Consider the following 25,492-nt stretch of genomic DNA (forward strand, 5'->3'; position numbering starts at 1 on the left):
AGGGAAGGGAGGGTATAGAGTGACAAGGGAGAAGCAGCTGAGAAGCAATGGTGCAGCCTTGGGGCAGGGCCGTGGCTCCCCCTCCAATGATCAGTCGCTCAGTTGTGTCCGACTCTGGACTCCATGGACTGCAGCACACCAAGCTTCCCTGTCTATCACCAAGCCCCCGAGCTTGCCCAAACTCATGTCCACTGAGTTGGTGATGCCATCCAACCATCTCATCCTCTGCCTCATCCTTCTTCTGCCTTCAATCTTTCCCAGCATCAGAATCTTTTCTAAAGAGTCAGTTCTTCCCATCAGATGACCCAAGTATTGAAGCTTCAGCATCAGTCCTTCCAATGAATATTCAGGATACACACAAGAGTATCTTTGAGCTCTTCTGTTGGGTAGGTGTCCCAACAAATGGAACATGTTAACTACTTGATGAAACATTCTCCAGAGAGAAGGTCACCCCGTGACTCCAGATGGCCTCTGGCTTTGAAGAATGCAGGCCCTGTGGGCACCCTGGTCCTAATCAGAAAGCCCGCCCCCTTGACTATAAGACACCACACAACCCCTCACCCTCACCCGGGTGGGACACACAGCTGTCTGTTATTATTCCTATTCGGCTGTGCTGGGGCCTGCTGCTGTGCAGGCTTTGCTCTAGCTGCTGCCAGCGGGGGCTCCTCTCGTCACTGCGCTCGGGCTTCTCGCTGCGCGAGTTCCCGTGTTGCGGGGCACGGGCTCAGGAGTTGTAGCACAGGGGTCCCATTGCCCTTTGCCACGTGGGATCTTCCTGGCTCAGGTATCGAACCCACATCTCCTGCGGTGGCAGGCGGATTCTTTACCACTGAGCCACCACGGAAGCCCAGGACACAGTTTTGAGGGCATTAGCCCAGTGTGGCCCCCTTCCTTCACCTGACAAAGCAATTCTTTTCTACTTCACCCCAAACTGTCTCCAAGATTCGGTTCAGCACCGGTGCACTGAGGCTGGGCTTCCGCATCAGCAGCATTGTTCGTTCCCATTAGTTCTCTGGGGCAACCTGAGTGTCCGTGGATGAGGTGTCGAGAAGACAGGAAATGTCCTAGAAAGGCCGAGCAGTTCTTCAGTGTCTCCCCTGAAGAGCATTTACTCTTTTAAAGACCCCATCCCAATCCTAAAAACTGACCCCATGCCTCTGAGGAGGGCTGGTCCTGCCCACCTGGCTTGGGGCCACAGCAGGGAGCCCTGGGGGAGGGATGCCCCTTCTGCCGAATGCCAGCCAGGCGGCTTCCAGGCTGCAGGACATCTGACGGGCTACTATTATGATGGTTGGGTTTTCATAAATACTGCAAAGGACAGGAACAAGAAGTTCTAAGAAATTCTGCTTTGGAATGCTTTGCAAATGCCAACTTACACAGTGTGATTCATTCCAAATACACCCCCATCATATATAGTGTTTTATTTTTGGAATATTTTCTTTCTTTGCCTGGGAAGCACTTGTTCCTGAGCTGCTAGGACTTGAGTGTCATGAGACTACGCCCCGTATCATATAGCATGACATTTCTTAGACTTCTGTTTCTGGGGGAGCAATAGCAGAACTGACCCCCAGTATCTGTTGCAAATATTGCCAAACTAGGATTTAAACCAGAAGGACATGGAAGACACTTCACTTGGCCTGTCATGGCCTAAGTGCAAGGACGGGCAATTTTTTGGCAGCTGGTTTGTATCTGCATGACGCTGATCTTTATTCCGCGCCCTCTGACGTATTCTAGACACTGGTTGCAATCACAAAGCTAATGTGCACTTGGTCGTGTCCAGCGCTTTGCGACCCCATGGACTGTAGCCCACCAGGCTCCTCTTGTCCATGGAATGTTTCAGGCAGGAATATAGGAGTGGGTTGCCATTCCCTTTTCCAGGGGATCTTCCCGGCCCAGGGACTGAACCCACATCTCTTACGTTTCTTGCGCTGGCAGGCAGGTTCTTTACCGCTAGTGCCACCTATGTTAGTTGTAGTTACGAAGCTAATACAGTCCCGCAATTTTAACAATACAAATATTAAACCAGGGATTTTCTATGCAAGTGGAATCTATGTAAAATAGACCTAATTGACAAAAACCAGACCACTCAGTCATTTAGTCGAGGAACTCAGTTATCTCATGCAGAAGTCTTCATAGATGCCACATTCACAACAGGTGCAGACAAGGCTGAGAGGCAGACGGCAGGCAGCAGCAATCAATGTCTGGAGAGGCCCCAGAGAGCTGTGAAAGGATCAAGCACAGGGCCTGATCGCCGGGTGCAGCCGGGGGGCGTCATCCCAGGGTACCGCCCAGCGCCCACCTGGATGTCTGTCCGCCAGGGGGTCTGGAGCCCCGAGGTGTGGGGGGGAGGTCACAGTGCGCGGTGCCCCGTTTCCAGCAGCATGCTCTCCAGAAGCAGCCTGCTGCCGCCCTCCAGGTAGGGCTGGTGCAGCCACATGGACAGGTAGCTGAGGGCGAGGTCGCGGTCGGCCGTGTGTGCCAGCTGCTCCACCACCGTGCGCTTCAGGCGGAGCTCCTGGCTGTACATGTCCGAGAGCTTGCGGGAGACCTCGTCTGCAACGAACGTGGGCCCCCTTGAACAGTGGCATTTGCTGGAGGGGGAGCCCGAGGCTGGGATGACCCGCCACTGCTTTGTTTTCTTCCCGCCCTGCTGCACTGCTTATGGGATCTTAGTTCCTGGACTAGGGATCGAACCCATGCCCTCCGGAGTGGAAGCACCAAATCCTGACCACCGGGGACTTTGAAAAGCTGCTCCTTAAAAGCCAGAGTCAGCAGCAGAACTGGGAGGAAGATGGACTCTAGCCAGTGTAGATCAGGATCATATAACAAGGGAAATGAGTGCCATGGAATTAAAAGGCACCTGTAATCTTTTCTACGCAGCTCTTAGGAGCCTACAGTCACTATACAGAGCACATTCATCTCAAACTGACAATATTCAATGAACACATTACATTAGGTGATTTTATCCTTCTCCCTTATTTAGAAGTGAGGTCTCAAAGCGACAGCAAATAGTTTAGCCATTCTTTCAAACTAATAATGCTAAAAAGAGCCCTTACTGCACAATTTATTTAGGTAATGGAGTTTGTTTTCCCAGAAGCCTGCCTTCATGGGGCAGGCTAAAGTGACCCTCATTTACTTTTTAAACAAAGCAAAACAAAAAGTGAAAACCTATCTTTCTACAAAAAAAAAAAATCCTGCCTCTGCTGAGGAGGCTAAGTTCATTCTGCCCATTGGCTTTAAAGGACTAATGGCAGCTTGCTTCATGGGTCTCTAATGATGTTTAATATTCTTTGCTGATTGTTGTTCAGTCACTAAGACGTGTCCGACTCTGTGACCCCAGGGGCTGCAGCATGCCAGGCTTCCCTGTCCTTCACCATCTCCCGGAGCTTGCTCAAACGCATGTCCATTGAGTTGGTGATGCCATCCAACCATCTCATCCTCTGTTGCCCCCTTCTCCTCCTGCCCTCAATCTTTCCCAGCATCAGGGTCTTTTCCAGTGAGTCTTTGCTGGTTAGTAGGTAATTAGAGCCAAGAAGAAATGCTCATCTAAGATGCCTCCATTTCCCTCCCTCCCAAAGGATCCTCCTGAATTGAATCTCAAAGTCTTGTCAGCTTTAGAGGGCCAGATCGAAATGGCATGAAATGCTCTCAGGATCTACCCTTGAAAAGAAGGCAGAAAGGACTACTTACAAAAATGAGCTGTGGGCCACGTGTGGAAGAGTGGGGGGCGCTTCCTCTCCTCCCCATGATGGTAATCTTCTAGTTCACAAACGCCCTTGGTGGTTGAAGACAGTTTTTCCATCTTCATCTGTATTTTGGTCTGAAAAAGATATTAGACTATGAGAATATTATTGGAAATTCAGTCTTAGATTCAGTAACTCTGAAGATTCCAAAGCTAAGAAAGGTAAGTCTGAGATGTAAGTCCAATAACTCAACACCATTCACTCGTGTGCAGCAAATTTCTGGGACATGGAGGTAAATGGTTGCTTTGATTTCACAAGTTTATCCAGTAATAAACCCTGGATTTCCATTGCTGGAGAAGAGGAAGCTTGCTGAGTCCCACTTCACTGAACTCTCTGAACATCACTCACTCTTTAGCACTGAAGACCTAGAGGGGTGGCAAGGTAGGCTCTCCCTTTTATGGAATGAAAGACAGGAGAAGAGGCATTAAACAAGCTCACTTCTGACTCGATATGAACTGCCTTTTGAGTTTGATGCCAAAAACTCAGCCTCTGTGCATCAGTGCTGAGTCAAATCTCGGACAGAGTTTTGGGTGAAGTAGAAAAGAATAGCTTTATTGCTTTGCCAGGCAAAGGGGGACATGGCAGCCTCTTGCTCGGAAAAACTGCGTGTCTGCGGCCCGGGGGTATTTGACGAGGAGTTCAAGGGGTGGGGTTGCCAATAAGATTAGGGTGTGTGGAGGGCCTGGTCTCAGGTGGTCGGGTCTCCTAATCTTGATGAGTTTCCAGGGTCCCTTTAATCTTGCCTCAAGTAGTTTCTTAACTGCTCCTCTCTAAATTAGCAACTGCTGGAATCCACCCTTTGGAACTCAGGGAAGATCAGGGAGGCTGGAGTCTTTTTTAAAATTATTTATTCATCACAACTTTATCTAATGATTTTTGGCTGTGTTGGGCCTTTGTTGCTGCAGTGAGCAGGGGAGGGCAGCACTCTCCAGCTGTGGTGCTCGGGCGTCTCACCGCAGTGTCTTCTCTTGTTGCCAAGCATGGGCTCTAGCAGAGGCTCGGTAGTAGTAGCTCATGGGCTTAGCTGCTAGGCGGGATGTGGGATCTTCCCAGATGAGGGATCGAACCCATGTCCCCTGCACTGGCAGGCGAATTCTTTACCACTGAGCCTCCAGGGAAGCCCCGTATTTATTTATCTGGCCGTGCCAGGTCTTAGCTGCGGCACTCAGGATCTCTGATCTTTGCTGCAGCACGTGGGATTGAACCCGGGTCCCCTGCACTGGGAGCGTGACATCTTAGCCACTGGACCACCAGGCAGGTCTCGAGACTGGGGGTCTTGCCTACAAACAAGAAAGGTGGGACAAAAAGTCTTCCGTGACCTGCTTGGTTTCAAGTTCACTGAAACCTCTGAGGCTTGGTTTCCTTGTTGATAAAAACCTGTAATAACCAAAGGCAGCCCAGCACGCCGCACACAGGGAGGCAACAGCGACCACGTGACGCTGACGGTGCCTGGTGCTCGTCAGGAGCTTGCTGCAGTGTGGACCGGCCCGACAGAGCGCTTGCTAACAGGGCCGGGGGACTGACGAGTGCCTGTGGGGCGCCCGGTCAGAGCTACATCAGTGTTTGTGAAGTAAGACAAACGCGTGCAGTGACCAAGCTTTTGGATTTCAGTAGCATAGCTCTGTGTGTGTGCGTGTTAAGTCACTCCAGTCGTGTCCAACTCTGTGTGACCCGATGGACTGTGTAGCCCACCAGGCTCCTCTGTCCATGGGATTCTCCAGGCAAGAATACAGGAGCGGGTTGCCATGCACCCCTCCAGGGGATCTTCCCAACTCAGGGATCGAACCCGTGTCTCTTATGTGTACCTGTATTGGCAGGCAGGTTCTTTACCACTAGCGCCACCTGGGAAGCCCCATCGTAGGTCTGCTAGACCACAACTCTAGGTCCTAAGTATGAAGTTAGCTTTATGTACACAGTGGGGCGTAAGAAAAGCTGTATCAGTCATCAAACCTTAATTCCCTGCACTTGGTCCTTCAAGCACTCTCTAACTACACGAAGCGGCTGAACTAAATTTAGCTAACATTAGTTTTTAAAGAACCAGACTCTGTTCCCAAATCTTTCCAGGTTTGATATTTCATTTGGCCCAACCCCAGGAGATAGGACTCATCATTTCCGGATGACAGCTGGGAAAATTCTCAAGGTTGCTGAGCTCGGGAAGGACGAGGCCAGGCCTCGACACCCAATCCTCAGCCCTGCCCTCTGCATCCTGCGGCAGCTCCCCGCTGCCACCTAATGCTAAGAAGAGCTGACAAGCCCGAGGACAGCAAAGGAAACTGGAGGCTCGAGCCTGGGCCGGAGGAGCCAGCTCCATCCAGGGGCTCATTCAACAATAATGACACCAAAGCCACACCCGCCCACAGCCCTGAAGTGACAAGCTTGTGGCTCCACGTCCCTCCTAAAGGCAACAGCCCTCACTGTGAAATGTTCATCCAGCTGAGGGACGAGGACACCTCCACCCAGGCCAGATTCAAGGCCAAGTCAAGCCTGGGAAACCATTCTCTCTAAAGGCTCAAGGCAAATAGGAATAATGATATCAGCATCCTCATAACATCAACTTTGGTTTTGAAACTGAGTGAGAAGAACTAACTTTCAAACTACTTTATTTTATGTTTTTTGGGCATGCTATGCAGCTCGAAGGATCCTAGTTCCCGAACCAGGGACTGAACCTGGGCCCACAGCAGCGAAACCAGTCCTAACCACTGTGCTGCCAGGGAAGTCCCTCGAACCACTTATTCCATCTGAAATAGAAAAAATCCACTGGGGCAGAGAACTCTGGGGCCTGACCACCAGCACCCATGGCCAGCCCAGGCTTTGTCTGAAGGAAGGCCTTGGGAGCTAGGGCCACTGTGGGGCATGTGGCCATCTCAAACCCAGCGGCCACTTTCAGCTGCCCTGCCAGGCCACGTGCTGTGGGTGGAGGGGCTGGGCACAGGACGTGTCACCTGCTCAGTCCATCAGGCTGGACTTTCTGGCCCTTGACTCAGGTCTGACGCCCTCCCAGGCTACCCCTCCTCTGCATGGTCAGCAGGGTGGGGAAGGGGTTCCCGTGGCACCAGACAGTCCCACAAGAACAGGGAGAGTGGGGACCGCGCAAGCAAAGCCAGTCAGTCCCTCCTGCCTCACCTAAAACGGGAGGCGAACAGCCTCTTCCCCTTGTTCCTGCCCAAGCCCTCCTTCCCCACCGTGGTGTGCATATGTAGAGTTATAAATGAGGGAAGTACGTGCTAAAGAAAGCCAAATGGCATTTAGAAACAAAATCCTTCCCAGGGTTTTTACGCTTCGTAAAAGTCACGTTAGCATGTGCCCGAAGTGTTTCCAGTTCTGATCCAGTTGGGGGTTCTGTAAGATGTTTTGTGCGGAGAGGGAGGCGGGAGGCCGCGGATGATGGAAGTTCTGGTGCAAGAGTTGCCACATCGACCCAACAGACGATAGCCCGGCTGCCTGTGCTTAACCATGTTGAAAGCATTTCAATATACACAGGGAACTATATTCTATATGCCGTAACAGACCATAGTGGGAAAGGATATGAGAGAGTGTGTACATGTGGATAACGGAATCCTTTGCTTTACAGCACAAAGGAACACAACGCTTTAAACCAACTAGACTTCAACGGAACAACAAAAGCTAACAACTAAAAGCTGAGTGTGACCAGGAAATAAATATTTCAATGTAGGAACTTAGCCATCCAGTTTTTTCTCTTTCAAGCAACGTGTGCACTGGTGTTTTGTCCAAACAAAACCACTTGCCAAAATCAAATGGGTTAATTGGGGGGGGGGGAAATACACGTGGCCAGTTTTCAATTGGCTTTTCTGGAAACTTGATTGATTACTCTGCCTGTGTTAATTCAGGAAGCCCAGGTCCAGAAGCTGAGGTCAATGACCCAATTACTGGAGACGTAGCAGTGAACACAGAGATGCCACCGAGCAAACACCCACACGCCTTCCCCTCCAGCCTTCCTAGGGTGGAGCTGAGAACGAAGGGCCTGACCGCACAGGCCTGTCCTGTTTCTGCCTGAGCACTGCATGCAAGGGGTCGGGCAGGCAGGCAAGTGTTTCTTATCACAGCACCACCCAAAGGCAGTGTTACAAACCAGGACAATCACAAAACCCTGATTATTTACTTAGAGGAGACAGACAGCTCCCCCGCCACTCCCCCACGGCAAAATATCCTGAAGACAGCGGTGCATTTCGATCAAAGGAAAGGCGAAACCGCCAAGATGTCCTTGGTGCTCTATTTGTTTTTCTCATTTTCATGTTTCAGAAACCATTACACCTTATAAAGAATGTGCTTCTTTTCTGAAAAACTTATAAACCTATAGTCTGCCTTTTAATAGGTGGAATCCTGGCTTTGAACAAGTGGTATCTTGAAGAAATACAATGATACTCGACATATGCTGTTTGAAAAGATAAGGAAGCAGGTCAAGCATCAGAAACATATCAAGAAATGTTAGAATATGTAGACGCTCTATGTGGAGAAGCTTTAGTTATCTGTGTTTAAGGTGTGTAAACCCCATCCCTGTGTCTGGCTGAGATGAGCTGTTTCGTCCACATGTGGTGGCCAGCGTGGTGGGTACCGACATCCAGCCTTGAGTTAAACAACCCTTCAGAGCATCCCTTATGGGCGAGATCAGGGCTCTCAGGCCAGATCCAGCTCGGTCTATTTTTGTGCGTCCCTTGAGCTAAGAATGGGTTTTACATTTTTAAGTGGTTGGGAAAAAAAAATCAAAAGCAGAATATTTTATGTGACACATGAAAGTTGTATAAAATTCACAGTTCAGCGTCCATAAATAGAGCTCTGCTGGAAGGCGGTGGCGCCCACTCGCCTCCGGACGGCTGCTGAGTAGAGGCGAGAGGCCCACAAGCCTAATCTGCTCCCTGTGGGGACCTGGAGCAGGGACACTGCCCTGCGACACGCCGATCAGAAGGACGGTCAGGACAGCATCTCGGAAACAAGATTTATAGGGCAGGCAGAGCAAGAGACCAAAGAGGAGGCGGAGGAGGGACAAACAAAATCTCAGAGGAGGGAACTGTGGAGCCTCTCCGGGCTCCTGCGCACACTTGGCCCGGGGCGGCGGCACCTTACCAAACCTTCCAGGGTGGCCTGCAGCTGCTCGCACAGCGTCTCGAGCTCCCTGCTGTATTCCGGGTGCTCCTTTTCTGCACAGTCGTCGGAAGCCAGGCCGCTGCTCACTAATTCTATCTTGTCTTTGCTCCTGGACCAGATGGAAAAGCGGGAACAGAACACACTCCGTGAGGTCACCTCCCTTCGTTAGGATGAACCCCAGAAAACTCAATACCCGTGTACATGTGTCATCATCGACCGTCTCCGCCGGTGTCATTCCACGTCATCACGTTTGCATGTTATTTACGCATACGAGGAACATGTCCATCCGCTGCCCGATTCTGCCCTAGAACAAAGTCAGTTCAATCGAGTCCTGTGGCGTCTTCAGTGGGCAAGACACAGTCATTTCCTCAGAGCCCGTCAGCTAGGAATGTGTTTTGTAGCTGGAAAGCTGTGATCCACGGCACCTGAAATTAATCTAGTGGCTCCACAATCAACATTTAAGTGAGAAAATGAAACATTAGAAGATTATCAGAGAAGATCTTCTCGTTGTTCTTCATTTTGTGGTCTAAGAAGTTTTAAAAAAGATTTTTGGAGCATACTTGATTTACAATGCTGTGTTAGTTTCAGCTGTACAGCAAGTGAATCAGCCATACATACACATATAGCCACTCTTTTTTAGATTCTTTTCCCATCTAGGCCACTACAGAGTATTAAGTAGAGTCCCCTGAGCTATCCAGTAGGTCCTTATTAGTTATCTATTTTATTTACAGTAGTGTGTGTGTATGTATCAATCCCAAACTCCCAATGTATCCCACCCCTCACCTCCAACTTCAGAGAGCATCTTATGGAGTCAGGTAAGACCTGCTTCTTGGAACTTACTGAGCAGGAGAAGGGACCAGAGGGCTGACATGTCTGATGTGCTTGGAAGAGCTGGCGAAGGCCAGGGGTCCAGCCCAAGGAGTTAAGACTCTAGACTCCGGCCGGTAGACAAAGATGTGCAGCTTTGAGAAATTACAACTACTATATACAGATCCGCACTCATGTTTCTCTTCAGGTCATTTAAACCTTTCGCCTTTTACTAAAAGAGTTCCATGGGTAGGAACAAGCTTGAGTCTTGATTAAATTTTTTGAGGCCTTGCGTAAGCCAGGCTGATTTAAAAAAAAACCCCAAATCCAAAACTAAAAACATATATACAGGAAAGTGCAAAGAATAATAAAGCAAATCTTTCCATCAGAACTGGCAACTGCCAACAGTTTCTTCATAACTCTTTTGTCTTTTTAAAAGAACTTGCTGAGGGAACACACTCCAGCATGTCTCCTCTGCTCTAGACACCCCACTCCATGTCTGACTCCTGGTCGCCATAGGGAGATACCCAGGGCAAGGTCTGGGAGGGTCTCAAGTCCAGGGGCTTCTCTCCCTGTGGCATCTGGGGTAAAAGCACAGGGCCCAGGGAAGCGTTCAGGTTCCCCAACCTAGAAGCTACCCAAACCCCTGTCCTTCCGGGTTTTTATGGAGGCTTCCTTATGAAGTCACAATTGATTAAATGATTGGCCATTGGCGATTAACTCAAGTTCCTCAGAGTGCAGGTGAGGGGGCGGGGCTGACAGTGCCAACTCCAATTGCACGGCTGGTATCCCCTCCTTAGGGGTTTTCCAAAAAGCCCCCTTATTAACACAGGCTCGGATGTCTTAGGAAGGGGCCTACTATGACCACAGGGCACTCCTTAATCCTTCTGGAGCTAATTCAGGAACTGGAGGACCAAAGAACAAATATTACTATAACTAAAGATTCTTCCATAGCTCGAGTCCCTAAGGAAATCATCAGGGTTTTAAGAGCCATGTGCCAAGAACAGGGATAAAGGGCAAATCTATGTATTTTCTAGTGATAGTCAGAACACCGCAGAAATAAAACACAGCAGTCTGGAGATGAAGTGGTACCTGCCCTACCGTCCCACTCAGTCCTCCCAGAAGGTACCAGCGCCTGAGTCTGTCTCCTCCCAATCCATTTTGATAATTTGACATGCAGATGTAACCACAAACAATTGGTAGCATAATTTTGTTTTTAAAATGCACGTACACTTCATACCCGCACGCACTGTTTTATCAGTTGCTTGTTCGCTTTATTTATCCATGTTGCTGGAGGCTACCTGGCCCACTCTAAAAGACGCCCATGAAATGTCTGCCCAATTGCTAAGGCGGAAGCGCACAGAACATGTTCTGCCAGTACTTACAACAAACTGATTTTCATGTTGGCAATGCTGTTTGCAGTAGCAAAACCTCCATCGTTGAGGGTTTCCCATTTCAGGATTAAATTATGCCAGTCGGCTGCATTGTCCTTAATTTTTCTTGCACTGACAGATAAGACAGGTTTTCTTGGTGTTACAGTTCCAAGAGTCTTTGCTAATAGGGAGGAAGAGAAACATCACTTTATGAAATTCAAGATCACAGCTGGGGGGAAATGGTCCTTATGATTTGCGACAGTAAGACTATTTAAAACACTGCATCGACTGGACAGATCGTGTTGTGGAAACGAAGACGTGCGGATGAATGTGAAAGTTCCTGGGACTAGACAAAGAGAATTGTTTCTACCTTTAAAGTCTCGGCAGATATAGCTGAGTCCTCTCGAAGCCTAATGGCTCGAGACTCTTTCACCCCGAGCACTCTGTGATGTCAAAATGAAAGTCGCTCAGTCGTGTCCGACCCTTTGCGACCCCATGGACTGTAGCCTGCCAGGCTCCTCCGTCCATGGAATTCTCCAGGCAAGAATTCTGGAATGGGTAGCCACTTCCTTCTCCAGGGGATCTTCCCAACCCAGGGATGGAACCCAGGTCTCCCACATTGAGAACACTCCGACCACTTGCAAAGGCTGGGATGGAAGCAGAGCTGTAACTCTCTGCTGCCAGGCTCTGATGCCCCTGCCTTGGCGCTCCCATTCTCTAGCCTCAGGCATTTGCTCCGAGCCCTGTGGGTAACTGGTGCTAGTCACTCCAACACTGACAAGGCTGGACCCCAGAGACGCAGTGATGGTCTCGACGCTGCCAACACATGGGGAGGTCCAAACTCCTTCAGGACCTGACTCCCTCTCGGCCTCGCTGCAACCCCCACCTTGAAGCCCCTCGATTTCTAACTAAAACCAACCACTGGCAACTCTTAAAAAGTCCTCTGCATGTGCAGTTCTCTCTGCCAGAAAGTTCTTTCCTTCCTCAAAATAATGCTGCCCATATCCTGAGGCTCACTCAGACCCCAGCTCCTGTGGGAAGCAACACCCAGACCATTCAGGCTGTCTGGCCTCCCACCCCTCTATTCTCTACTTAGAATCCCTCAGGGACTTCCCTGGTGGCCCAGGGGGCCCAGGTTCGATACCTGGTCAGGAAACTAGATCCCACATGCCACAAATAAAGATCCTGCATGCTGCAGTGAAGATGGAAGATCCCTTGTGCTGCAACTAAGACAGAACACAGCCCAAAAAAAAACCCCCAAAAATCCTACAAAGGCATCTCATGGGCCACAGGATAAGGTCCAAATTCTCAGAGAGGTCCTTAGGAATCCAGGAAACACAATTGTCTGGAATATAGATTCTAGAGACCAGGCTGACTGGGTTTGAGTCCCAGCTCTGTTACAGCCACCTGTGCAATCTTGGGTAAGTTACTCAACCTCTCATGGTCTCAAAGTGTCCATCCGTAAAATGGGGATAAACTACATCCACTTCCGAGGTAATGTGAAGATAATATATGCAAAGCTGTGAGGGCCTGGCACATGGCAAGTATCCAACACAGTATGTGTTACCTCAAGGGCCTCTCCAGTGTTTTTTCCACCACCACCAAGCGGTGCACTCCACCCTGACACTGTCTACTGGGAGTCAGCATCAGATTCCGCAAGATAACGGCTCAGTCCTGTAAGACTCCTCTCCCCTCCCTCCACTTCAGATCCCAGCTTCAAGTCCAGGTTGCCCCTTGTGCCTCTGACCTGCAGTTCCCCCTCCTGAGGTTTGATTAACTTGTTAGAGTGGCTCACAGAGAACTCAGGAAAACATCCTCCTTACTAGGCTACCAGGGAGAGCCAGATGGGAGAGACGCATGGGCCAAAGCATGTGGGCAGGGGAGCAGAGCGCTCTACCTGCAATCCCAGCCGCTCACCAACCTGAACATTCTTACAATCCTTCACTCCTGAAAGTTCTCACAACCCTTCACTTTTGTGTTTTTATGGAGGCTTCATTACATGAGCACAACTGATTAAATGAGTCACCGATGGGGCTGATTTAACTCCAGCCTCTCTCCCCTGGTGGTTGAGGTGGGTGGGACTGAAAGTTGCACTTCTAATCACATGGGTGGCTCCCCCTTGACAACCAGCCTACCAGGAGCTACCCAGGAGCTTCACTTTTAAATATCATTGATTTTTTTTCATTCACTCTTTATTTAGACAACTGTCCAGTATTTGCTGAAACCTAAATGCAGGTCAGGAGGCAACAGTTAGAACTGGACATGGAACAACAGACTGGTTCCAAATAGGAAAAGGAGTACCTCAAGGCTGTATATTGTCACCCTGCTTCTTTAACTTACATGCAGAGTACATCATGAGACACACTGGACTGGAAGAAGCACAAGCTGGAATCAAGATTGCCGGGAGAAACATCAATAACCTCAGATATGCAGATGACATCACCCTTATGGCAGAAAGTGAAAAGGAACTAAAGACCCTCTTGATGAAAGTGAATGAGGAGAGTGAAAAAGTTGGCTTAAAGCTCAACATTCAGAAAACGAAGATCATGGCTTCTGGTCCCATCACTTCATGGGAAATAGATGGGGAAACAGTGGAAACAGTGTCAGACTTTATTTCTTTGGGCTCCAAAATCACTGCAGATGGTGACTGCAGCCATGAAATTAAAAGACGCTTACTCCTTGGAAGGAAAGTTATGACCAACCTAGATAGCATATTCAAAAGCAGAGACATTACTTTGCCAACAAAGGTCCGTCTAGTCAGGGCTATGGTTTTTCTAGTGGTCCTATATGGATGTGAGAGTTGGACTGTGAAGAAAGCTGAGCGCTGAAGAATTGATGCTTTTGAACTGTGGTGTTGGAGAAGACTCTTGAGAGTCCCTTGGGCTGCAAGGAGATGAGATCCAACCAGTTCATCCTAAAGGAGATCAGTCCTGAGTGTTCAATGGAAGGACTGATGCTAAAGCTGAAACTCCAATACTTTGGCCACCTCATGCGAAGAGTTGACTCATTGGAAAAGACTCTGATGCTGAGAGGGATTGGGGGCAGGAGGAGAAGGGGACAACAGAGGATGAGATGGCTGGATGGCATCACCGACTCGATGGACATGAGTTTGAGTGAACTCCGGGAGTTGGTGATGGACAGGGAGGTCTGGCGTGCTGCGATTCACAGGGTCGCAAAGAGTCAGACACGACTGAGCGATTGAACTGAACTGAGCTGAACTACATTACACCAGACATGGGGGGAGGAAGTGAGTGATCTACATAGACCAGGACCATTTCCATAGAACTTACTTTCCAAAGACGAGGTGGATAACAATTAGGTGATTATCAGGTTTGTTTTTTTTTGTTCTTTTTTGGCTGCACCATGTGGCATGTGGGATCTTAGTTCCCAGACCAAGGACTGAACCCAAGTCCCCTGAACTGAGACTTAACCACTGGACCGCCAGAGAAGTCCCTATGATCATTAGCTTATATCATAAATGCCAGAGAATAAAACAGGGTCTTGTGTTAAGAGTAAACCCCGAAGCCATTGTCATTTAGGCTGAAACCTAAATGATGAGAAGTCAACAGCAAGGACCCTAAGTGAGAATGAGCTTGGTGAGTGTGAAACCAGACCCATGTGGCTACAATGAAAAGGAGAGAGAGGCAGTAGTAGCTGAGGAGGCAGTCAAGACAGCCAGAAACTTGTAGGCCAAGGTAAGACGTTTGGGTTTATTCCAAGTCAATGAAAAGCAAGCAGGAAGCTTTGAGTAGCTACATGACCTGACGTAGGTTTTTAGAAAGTCAGTTCCACAAAGAAGTCTTCTTGGATCCCAAGGTTAGGTTAGGACTTACTGTACTCTATACCTGAACACCCTCGACTTCATTAAGCTTCATTCATGACACTCACCAACGCAGTGTATTTGCTTGTTTAATGCCTAATACATTCCTTGACAGCCTAAGTTCCACCACAGTAGTGACTAAGGCTATCCTGTTCCCTCTTACAACTTCAGCACATAGTTAAGGAAAGTCGATCAGTCATGTACGACTCTTTGCAACCCCATGGGCAAACATCCCAGTCCATGGGATCCTCCAGGCCAGAATACTGGAGTGGATAGCCTGTTCCCTTCTCCAGAGGGTCTTCCCAACCCAGGGATCGAACCCAGGTCTCCCGCATTGTAGGCGGATTCTTTATCAGCTGAGCCACAAACGAAGCCCTCAGCACACAGTAGGTGCAGACTAGAATGTGTTAAATGGAGAAAAAATCTCTTACCGCCTGTACCACGATCTTCTAAGGAGTTCCCTTACCGAATAGGGGCTCCTTGCGGGCGAGGAGCACTTGAGAGTCACCATTTGTCTGCCCCATAATACAGCACATATTTAGGAACCAAAAACAACACTCTGACTTCAACTCAAACGAGATCACGTATAAGCCACAGTGCAGGACAGTAGCATAGCGGGTATCTTACTTATTCTCTCCAAGCCTCGACTTCCCACCTGTTGAGGACACTTCAAGGGATCGCGGTGAGGCTCAGTGAGCACTCGCTGAATGACAGCTTTTATTATAAGCAGAAAAAACTCTGTGGCCGGGAACTCTGACTGACGGGATTTCAGAAAAAGCGTTCTGCTGTTGCTAATTTATAACGACAATTTGAGTCTCAGGATCTGCTGACGCTCCTTTGTATCATTTTGGTAAAACTGACTTCCAGGCCGACTGCGGAGCTTGTGCCAGGGCCAGCGGGCTGGGCCGGGGCCAGGCAAGAATCGGCACGCAACTCGGAAAACTTCCGGCCGCGGGTCCAGCTCCAAGACCAAACGGCACCACTCGCACCCTCCCGCTTGGGAAAACCAGCCCTTCTCACGCACCTTCCATGCCTTCCGCAGGGATCCCGGGAAAAAGACCCGAAGCCCCGCCCATGGCACAGGAAGTCCGCCTGCGTCACTTCCGACACGCCCACCGCCCCTAGACCGGGCTCTGCCGCTCTAGCCGGCGGCGGAGCCGGCTGTCCGTCGGCGGTGCCCGTCCCGTTGCCCAGGGAACGGGCTCCCGGCAGTCCCCGCGGCCCGGAGTCCATCCCCACCTCCTCCGGCCCTGCCGGGCCGACGAGTCCGGAGGGGCTGCCGCGGGAGGTGAGTCCCGCCACGCCGCCCGGCCCCGCGCTCCCCCGCCCGAGCCGAGCTCCCGCGCCTCAGGGTCTCACTGCGCGTCTCGCCCCCGTTCCCGACCCCCGTCTCGCCCGCGCCAGGTGGCCGAGGCCGTTGCCGAGGCGCACGAAGCGTCGGGCCCCGTTCCGGGCAGAAGCGGGCGGCCAGCTGAGGGAGCCGTCGTCGCCCACGCCTCTGGGCGCCGCGGGTCCGCCGCCCCGCGCGCGCGGCTCGCTCGCCCCTCGGGTTCCGCGCCTTCCCTCTGCCGGGCCGCGCCCTCGTACCCCCGCCGGCCCCGGGTGCCGAGCTCCAGGGTCTTTCTGAGGGACCCTGCGCCCTGTCCCCACGCCCGAGCCTCTCAGTCCCGGTCCCTTCATCCGCCCACCAGCGCCTGGCGTCAGGCCTTGGCTCGTACCCAGTCGATGCTAAGTGTTCGTTAAATGGATAAGTGAGCGACTCGCCTCTCAGTCCTTCTTTAAGGCCCTAGGCAAGATAGTAAGTGCAGGTTGAAGAGTGCGGCGACCCGGCCCATAGCACAGCCCCTTCCTCGGCTATGTGCTCAGGGCAAGTGATGTCTCCGTAAACTTGAGTTTCACCGTCAGTAAAGTAGGGATTGACAATAGTTTCCAGCCCTGGCTGGGTGAGAGGATTAAATGGGTCAGTGCTTGTGAACTGCTCAGCACCGTGGCCGGGCGCTGTGCATTTCAATAAAGGCTAGCTAGCCCCTGCGGTCCTTACCCGCACACCCTACTTACTTTTGTCTTCTCTGCTCTTTTGTTCTTCATCCCTTTTCCTGCTGAAATTCAGGAATTTTATTCCGTCCTATTGCTTCTGTTGACATTTGTTGGCAGAGTGCGGGGTACCAGCTTGGCAGCACCCTTGCCTTATCTGCTGGAGTGATCAGTTGCACTTGGGCTTGACTTCCTCCTAGTAGCCAAGGTCTTGAAAACTTTTAAGGAAAGAAGTTCTGGAAATCCCCAAACCCAGATCCCAGGATGGACAGAATCTGGGAATAAAGTCATTGTAGCCCTTGTGTTCACCAGTCCTTCTGGTCCCCTGAGCTGCAAACCACTTTGTACTTTGTCTCACCTAGAAGCTACAGTGCACCTTGGTGAAGCTCTGAATTTGCTTTTTTTTTTTTACCATCCCTCGTTGGTTCATTCCGCAGGTAGTTATTTGGTGCCTGTTGTATGCCAGCCACAGTACCAGCTTCTAGAGACGCTGTGGTGGACCAGACAGACCCAGTCCCTGTCCCCAGGGAACTTTCCAGCTTGAGAACCAGCAGGTGTAGGTACAGGGGATGCTCTGCTGGAGTTTTCAGGACTGGCTTGGAGGCTGGTGGTGGAATAAGGGTGGTCCTCTTCTGAAGGAGTGACTAGTAAGGAGCTTTTGTTAGGTTTAAGTTACTTTGTAGTCTCATTGTCTTTTTCAGCGTGAGATTGGCTCCTGTTGGATTCGTTTTCCATTTTCTCTAAGAGAAATTAGACTTTAAGTTTGGGGCAGGCCTCATTTTATCTTAGCTTCTGTGTAGTTTGGACAGAATGGCTCCTGGAACTTAGTAGGAAAAAGGGAAGGAAAAAGGCATCAGGCAGAGTAGCTGACTGAACTTAGAAGTGGAGAATGGATTGGAAAACAGTTACTCGTAACAAACAAATTTGGAGTCAGGCCCTGAGAGATGTCTAGATACAGAAGAGCCTACGAGCGTGGTAGACTCCAGGGGAGTTGTTGATGGCTCTGAACTGCTGAGGCAGACGTGAGCTGTCGTTCGAAGCGTGTATCAGTTTTAAGTGAATGTATTCTTTGGACCCAGACATAAAGAGACCATTGAATTTTTGCATAATGATGGATGTAAGTGATGTGGAGTGGATTTATATGTTGTTCTGCCATACCTCAGGAGTTCTGGCAGTGTTTAGAGAGAGATTAATTCAACAGATACGTGTTGATTGTACCACACTCCCTGGTGGTCTTTTGGAGATGAGCAGGATGTAGATGAAGACTGGCAGGAAGCCACTGAGGAGGAGAGAGAGCAAAGCATGTGGTAACTGCGCTCATAGCGTTCTGTGAAGGCGGAGAGACACCAGCGGAGTGTCAGAGGGAGTCTGAAGGCTTCCTGTGGGCAGCGTGTTCTTACAAGATATGTGTGGGGGATGGGGAAGGAACGAAAGGGACTTTGCAAAAACCGTGGGTGTTCAGGGCTGTGGTGGCAAGCTACTGTGGCTGCAGTGTGGGGTATGTGGAAGGAAGAGTGGCCTGAGATGAAGCTAGATACAGGCTGCCTTGTTGAAATACTCAATGTCATGCTCTGATCAGACTTAAGCCTCTGAGCACTGGCTAACCAGCAGGGTTGGGGTCAGGGAAGTGACCGAATTTCAGCTGAAAGATAAATGACTGCCTCCATCTCATTATGTTCAGCCATAAGATTTTATGCGAAGTCAAGTGGGCCATAGGAAGTATCACCAGGAACAAAGCTAGTGGAGGTGATGGAATTCCAGCTGAGCTATTTCAAATCCTAAAAGATAATGCTGTTAAAGTGCTGCACTCAATATGCCAACAAATTTGGAAAACTCAGCCAGTCTAGGACTGAAAAGGTCAGTTTTTATTCCAATCCCAAAGAAAGGCAATGCCAAAGAATGTTCAGACTACCACACAATTACATTCATCTCACATGCTAGCAAAGTAATGCTCAAAATTCTCCAAGCCAGGCTTTAACAGTATGTGAACCATGAACTTCCAGATGTTCAATCTGGATTTAGAAAAGGCAGAGGATTCAGATATCAAATTGTCAACATCGGTTGGATCATTGAAAAAACAGGAGAGTTCCAGAAAAACATCTATTTCTTTTTACTGACTACGTCAAAGCCTTTGACTGTGTGGATCTTAACAAATTGTGGAAAGTTCTTCAAGAGATAGGACTACCAGACCACCTTATCTGCCTCCTGTATGCAGGTCAAGAAGCAACAGGTAGAACCAGACACAGAACAACAGACAGGTTCCAAATCGGGAAACGAGTACCTCAAGGCTGTATATTGTCACCCTGCTTATTTAACTTATATGCGGAGTACATCATACGAAATGCTGGGCTGGATGAAGCACAAGCTGGAATCAAGATTGCTGGAAGAAATATCAATAACCTCAGATATGCAGATGACACCACCCTTACGGCAGAAAGCAAAGAAGGACTAAAGAGCCTCTTGATGAAAGAGAAAGAAGAGAGTGAAAAAGCTGGCTTAAAACTCAGCATTCAGAAAACTAAGATCATGGCATCTGGTCCCATCACTTCATGGCAAATAAATGGGGAAAAAATGGAAACAAGTGAGAGACTATTTTTTGGGTCTCCAAGATCACTGCAGATGGTGACTGCAGCCATGAAAGTAAAAGACGCTTGCTCCTTGGAAGAAAAGCTGTGACCAACCCAGACAGCATACTAAAAAGCAGAGACATTACTTTGCCAACGAAGGTCCATCTAGTCAAGGCTATGGTTTTTCCAGTAGTCATGTATGGATGTGAGAGTTGGACCATAAAGGAAGCTGATCACCAAAGAATTGATGCCTTTGAACTAGGGTGTTGGAGAAGACTCTTGAGAGTCCCTTGGACTGCAAGGAGATCCAGCCAGTCCATCCTAAAGGAAATAAGTCCTGAATATTTATTGGAAGGACTGATGCTGAAGCTCCAATACTTTGGCCACGTGATGGGAAGAACTGACTCATTTGAAAAGACCCTGATGCTGGGAAAGATTGAAGGCAGGAGGAGAAGGGGATGACAGAGGATGAGATGGTTGGATGGCATCACCGACTGTATGCACATGAGTTTGAGTAAGCTCCGGGAGTTGTTGATGGACAGGGAAGCCTGGCGTGCTGCAGTCCATGGGGTTGCAAAGAGTGACGTGACTGAACTGAACTGATAAGATTTTAATACTTAAAAGAATAGTGGCTGTTGTAGCCAGAGTTTAATAATAGACTGTACAACAGGGAGACTAATTACCACTTCATAGAGATTTTGGAGAGAATCCTTAAACCATTAGATTTGTCAGGGTGCTTTGGCAACTTCCAACCATTGTACTAAGTGGATAATTTAGACCATTGTACCAAGTGGATGATTTTTTAAAACTACCAGTCAGGTATTTGGGTGCCATCAGTCAGTGTGAAGTCAGCTACCACCTTCCAGATATGTGGGTTGTGGTTATAATGGGGGAGGGAATTATCCTGTCTTGAGGAAGAATGTTGTGGTTTTTATATGTTTAATGGAAATATCCATGACCAGGGAAGCGTTACTGATTTTAAAGATTGGATTGAGGATACTCCTTTGCAGTAAGACCTGAAGTTGACTTTTTGGATTTTTTCATTCAACAGATTGGTATTGAACATCTACTCCGTGCCAAAGGTGTTGTTAGCCACTAGGCTTTTCACTGGTAAACAGGAGAGAATTTGCGTTGCTCACAGTCTCATCAGTGAGATGATCATTAAACTATCAAATAAAGTAATTAAAAGTGTGATGAGAATTATGAAGGACAAGGTGAAAAGTTGAGGGATGTGGGGACTGATGGACACTGTCAGTGATCTGGTCAGGGGGTGTCTTTCTGAAGCCAGATGTGTGGAGTAAGATGCCACGTGGTGGGGAGCAGGGATGATAGTCAGTTCTGAAGCCCAAGGAGGGAATAAGTGGGTGGTAGAGACAGAGCTTAGAGGATGAGTGGGGAGAGGTGGACGTGTGATGGGGGAGCTGGGAAGGGGTCAGGCCACACAGGGCCTTGTTGGCCACAGAAAGGTGTTTGGCTGACTCAAAGCACTAGGAAGCGCCGCCGAAGAATTTTGAATAGGGTGAGTGATATGAGAACCACCCATTTCTCTTTCAAAGAACTTTAAAAACAAAACGAAACAAAACACTTTTTCGGAGCTGTTTTAGGTTTACAGCAAAACTGAGGGGAAGCTGCAGATATTTCCTTATACTCCCTGAAAGTGAAGGTGAAAGTCGCTCAGTTGTGTCCAACTCTTTGTGACCCCATGGACTAAACAGTCCATGGAATTCTTCAAGCCAGAATACTGGAGTGGGTAGCCTTTCCTTTCTCCAGGGGATCTTCCCAACCCAGGGATCGAACCCAGGCCTCCCTTCCCCTGCACATGTATCACCTTCCTTATTAGCACCATCCCCCACCACAGTGGGACATTTGTTACAGTTGGTGAACCGGCATTGATACAGCATTATCACCCACAGTCCATAGTTTTCCTTAGGGTTGGTGGTGTGCATTCCATAGGTCTGGACAAATGTATTGTGGCATGCATCCATCATTATGGTGTCAGTACTTTTACTGCCCTAAAAATCCTCTGTGCTCTGTCTATGTATCCCTTCCCTCCCCACCCAAACCTTGGCAACGCCTGATCTTTTTACTGTCTTCATAGTTTGCCTTTTCCAGAAGGTTACATGGTTGGAATTATACAGCATGAAACCTTTTCAGATTGCTTTCTTTCATTTAGTAATGTGCACTTCAAGTTCTCCATGTCTTTTCATGATTCAATAACCCATTTATTTTTAGTGCTGAATAATATTCCAGTGTCTGCATGTACCAGAGTTTGCTTATTCATTCACTTACTAAAGGACATCCTCATTGCATCCAGATTTTTACAGTTTTGATTGAAGGCGCTACAAATACCCTGGTGAAGGTTTTGTGTGGATGTAAGTTTTGAACTCCTTTAGATAAGTACCAAGGACTGCATTGCTGGATCATATGATAAGATTATGTTTAGCTTTATAAGAAACCTTCATGTTGTCTTCCTGAGTGGCTGTACCATTTTTTGTCCCCACCAGCAATGAATGAGAGTTCCTGTTGCCCCATATTCTCAACAGCATTTGGTGTTGTCAGTGTTAGAGATTTTGGCCATTCTGCTAGGTTTATAGTGGTCTCTTGTTTTAATTTGCATTCTCCCGATGACATATGATGTGGAGCTTCTTTTCGTAGACTTACTTGATATCTGTGTATCTTCTTTGGTAAGATGTTTTATTAAGATCTTTTGCCCATATTTTAATTGGGTTCTTGAGTTTTAAAAGTTCTTTGTATATTTTGGATAGCAGCCCTTAATCAGGTAGGTATTTTGCAAATATGTTTCTCCCAATCTGTGACTTGTCTTCTCCTTCATTTGCGTAGTCTTTTGTAGAGCAGAAGTTTTTAATTTTAATGAAGTCTAGCTTATCAGTTACTTCTTTCATGGATCGTGCCTTTGGTAATGTTATCTAAAATGTCATCACCATACCCAGAGTCATCTAGGTTTTCGCCTATATTGCCTTCTGGAATTTTTATAGTTTTTGTGTTTTACATTTGGGTCTGTGATCCGTTCTGAGTTGATTTCTGTGAAGAGTGTGAATTCTGTGTCTAGACTCACTTTTCCCCTGTGGGTGCCCAGTTGTCCAGCACCATTTGTTGAAGAGGCTGTCTTCGCCCCATTGTGTTGCCTTTGCGCCTTTGTCAGCGGTCAGTTGGCTTTGCTTATGCGGGTCTGTATCTGCACTTTCTCTTCTGTAGATTCGTTTGTTCTTTCGCCGGTACCACACTATCTTGATAATTGGTGCTTTGTAGTAAGTTTTGCAGTCAGATTATATCCGTCCTCAGACTTTATTATTTTTTTCCATCAATATTGTGTTGGCTGTTCTGGGTGTTCTGACTCTATAAAACTTCAGAATTATTTTGTTGATAGCCACAAAATAACTTACTGGCATTACACTGAATCTGTAAATCAAGTTGGGAAGAACTGACATCTTGACAATGTTGAATTTACTTACCTATGAACATGGGATACTTCTCCATTTATTTAGTTCTTTGATTTCATTCTTGTGACTTTTGTAGTTTTCCTTGTATAGCTCTTTACACATTTTGTTAGATTTATACTTAAGTATTTTATTTGGGGGGATGCAAAGGTAAACGATGCTGTGTTTTCAACTTAAAATTCCGCTTGTTCACAGCTCCTAGAGAGGAAAGTGATCGGCTTTTGTTACTCTTGTATTCTGCAACCTTGCTATGATTGCCTGTTAGTTTCAGTTTTATTATTATTTTGGATTTTCTACACAAATGAACATGTCATCTGCAGAGATAATTTTATTTCTTCCTTTTCAGTCTTACATTTCCTTGTCTTATTGTATTAGTTAGAACTTCCAGTATGATATGGAAAAGCAGTGATGAGAGGGGGACATCCTTGCTTTGTACCTGGTCTTAGCTGGGGAAACTGAGTTTCTCATCATTAAGTATGATGTTAGTTGTTGGATTTTTTGGTAGCTACTCCTTATCAGGTTGAGGAAGTTCCTCTCTATTTCTGGTTTACTGAAGCTTTTTGTCTTGAGTGAGTGTTGGAGAGCTGATACTTCTTGTTTTTTTTGGTAAAAGCTCCATTGAGAATTCACATCCATGTGTATTGCCCATTTAAAATGTCCAATTCGGTGTTTTTGGGGATATTCATAGAGTTATGCGGCCACCACTACAATCAATTTTAAGACATTTTACCCTAAAAAGACACTCCAAACCCTTTAGCAGCCATCCCCACCCTCAGCCTTTTTCCCTCTCAGCTCTAGGCAGTCACTGGTCTACTTTCTGTCTGTAGACGGGCTGACTCGGGCCATTTGCGTATTTCATCTTGGTGGAATCATCCAGTGCATGGTCTTCCGTGTCTGGCTTCTTTCACTAGGCATAATGTTTTCAAGGCTCATCATATTACAGTGTGTATCAGTACTTCATTTCTTTTTATTGTTGAACAATATATTCCATTGTATGGATACACCGTGTTTTGTATATCCATTCATCAGTTGATGGACAGTTGGGTTGTTTTACTTTGGTTTTATGAATGGTAATATTTTGAAATTATTTAAGTCTTCGTGTAGACATATGTTTTCATTTCTCTTGGGTGTATAATTAGGAATAGAATTGCTGGGCCATAGGGTAGCTCTGTGTTTAACCTTTGGAGGAACTGCCAGACTTCCGCAGTGACTGCCTCCTTGTATTCTCTACCAGCAATGTATGGGGCTTCCCAGATAGTGCTAGTGGTCAAGAACCCGCCTGCCGATGCAGGAGACGCAGGAGGGTCCCCTGAAGTAGGAAGCGATAACCCGCTCCAGTATGCTTGCCTGGGAAATCCCATGGACAGAGGAATTTGGCAGGCTGCAAGCTGTGGGGCTGCAGACTCGGACACGACTGAGCGTCTAGACAGCAGTGTACGAGGGTTCCAGTTCTCCACACCTCTGTTAACACTTATCTGTCTCTTGATTATAGCCATCCTAGTGGATGTGAAGTGATAATGTCGCTGTGGTTTTGTTTTGCATTTTCCCTGATGATTACTGGTGTTGAGCATCTTTTCTTGTGCTTATTGGCCATTTGTATGTCTTCTGTGGATAAATGTCTATTCAGATCGCACTATTCAGTTGCTTGCTTGAAAATTATCTTTTGATTATTGAGTTTTAGGAATTTTTCATGTATTGTGGATTTAAGTCCTTTGTCAGATAAATGATTTTTTCCCAGTATGTTGGTTGTCTTTTCTCTCTCTCTCTCTTTTTTTTTTTTTTTTTGCTGCACTTTGCAGCATAGAGGGTCTTAGTTCTCCAACCAGGGATCAGACTTGTGCCCCTGTATTGGGAGTGCAGAGTCTTAACCGCTGGCCCACCAGGGAAGCCCCTCTCTTCATTTTTCTTTCTCTAGTTTTGGCTGCGCTGGCTCTTCGTTGCTGCGCGCAGGCTCCCTGCAGTTGTGGTGAGCAGGGCCTGCTCTTTGTTGCAGGGCCTCTCATTGCCGTGGCTTCTCTTGTTGCAGAGCGTGGGCTCTAGGCACGTGAGCTTCAGTAGTTGTAGCACGCAGGCTCAGTAGTTGGCTTGTGGAATCTTCCAGACCAGGGATGGAACCCATGTCCCCTGCCTTGGCAGGTAGATTCTTCTCCACTGTACCACCAGGGAAGTCCATCTTGTTACTTTTTTTTTGATGATGCCTTTGGAGCACAAAACTTTTTAATTTTGATGAAGTTGGAGAGGTCGCTGTGCCTGCTCTGTGTGAGCATCAACTTCCGGGGTAGCTGTGGAAGCAGGAGAGCAGCTGTTCAAGGACCGCATGGGGGTCCAGGTGAGAGGGGTGCTGGCTTCAGCTCGGGCATGGCCACAGAGCTGAGAAGGGGCCAGCGGGAGGCAGCTGGGAGACAGGGCTGGGGGAACACGGTGCGGGATTGCTGTCACGGAGGGGGAGGGAGCGAGGCCAGACGGGTGCTAGGACGTCAGCTTAGATAATTTCGGTCAGCTGCCTGTCGCCTGCTACAGAATTACGGTTGTTCTTAATGGTGCTTGGCAGGTGAGTCCTGTAGTCCCTTCTCACACACTTGCAGTG

The 25,492-nt window shown here is 48.1% G+C and overlaps 2 protein-coding genes and 1 non-coding gene across 3 annotated transcripts in view; 2 read left to right on the forward strand and 1 right to left on the reverse strand.

Moving 5' to 3' along the window:
* Positions 1-1,434: 1,434 nt before the first annotated feature.
* Positions 1,435-15,922, reverse strand: CINP (cyclin dependent kinase 2 interacting protein). Its single transcript, XM_052659824.1, has 5 exons — positions 15,871-15,922; positions 11,039-11,207; positions 8,826-8,955; positions 3,691-3,820; positions 1,435-2,553 (listed from the first exon to the last, which is right to left on the reverse strand). The coding sequence occupies exons 1-5, from the start codon at positions 15,920-15,922 to the stop codon at positions 2,351-2,353; spliced, it is 684 nt and encodes a 227-aa protein (XP_052515784.1). The 3' UTR covers positions 1,435-2,350.
* On the forward strand, positions 9,842-9,958 carry LOC128067145 (U5 spliceosomal RNA). Its single transcript, XR_008201347.1, has one exon. It is a non-coding gene; the product is annotated as a U5 spliceosomal RNA (small nuclear RNA).
* Positions 15,923-16,092: 170 nt separating the features above from the next.
* TECPR2 (tectonin beta-propeller repeat containing 2) overlaps positions 16,093-25,492 on the forward strand; it is a 97,687-nt gene continuing 88,287 nt past the window's right edge. The window contains 1 exon segment of the mRNA XM_052659854.1: positions 16,093-16,134. The gene's annotated coding sequence lies outside the window, so the exon portion shown is untranslated.

The sequence above is a fragment of the Budorcas taxicolor genome, chromosome 21, assembly GCF_023091745.1.
Source record: "Budorcas taxicolor isolate Tak-1 chromosome 21, Takin1.1, whole genome shotgun sequence".
Lineage (NCBI taxonomy): Eukaryota > Metazoa > Chordata > Mammalia > Artiodactyla > Bovidae > Budorcas > Budorcas taxicolor.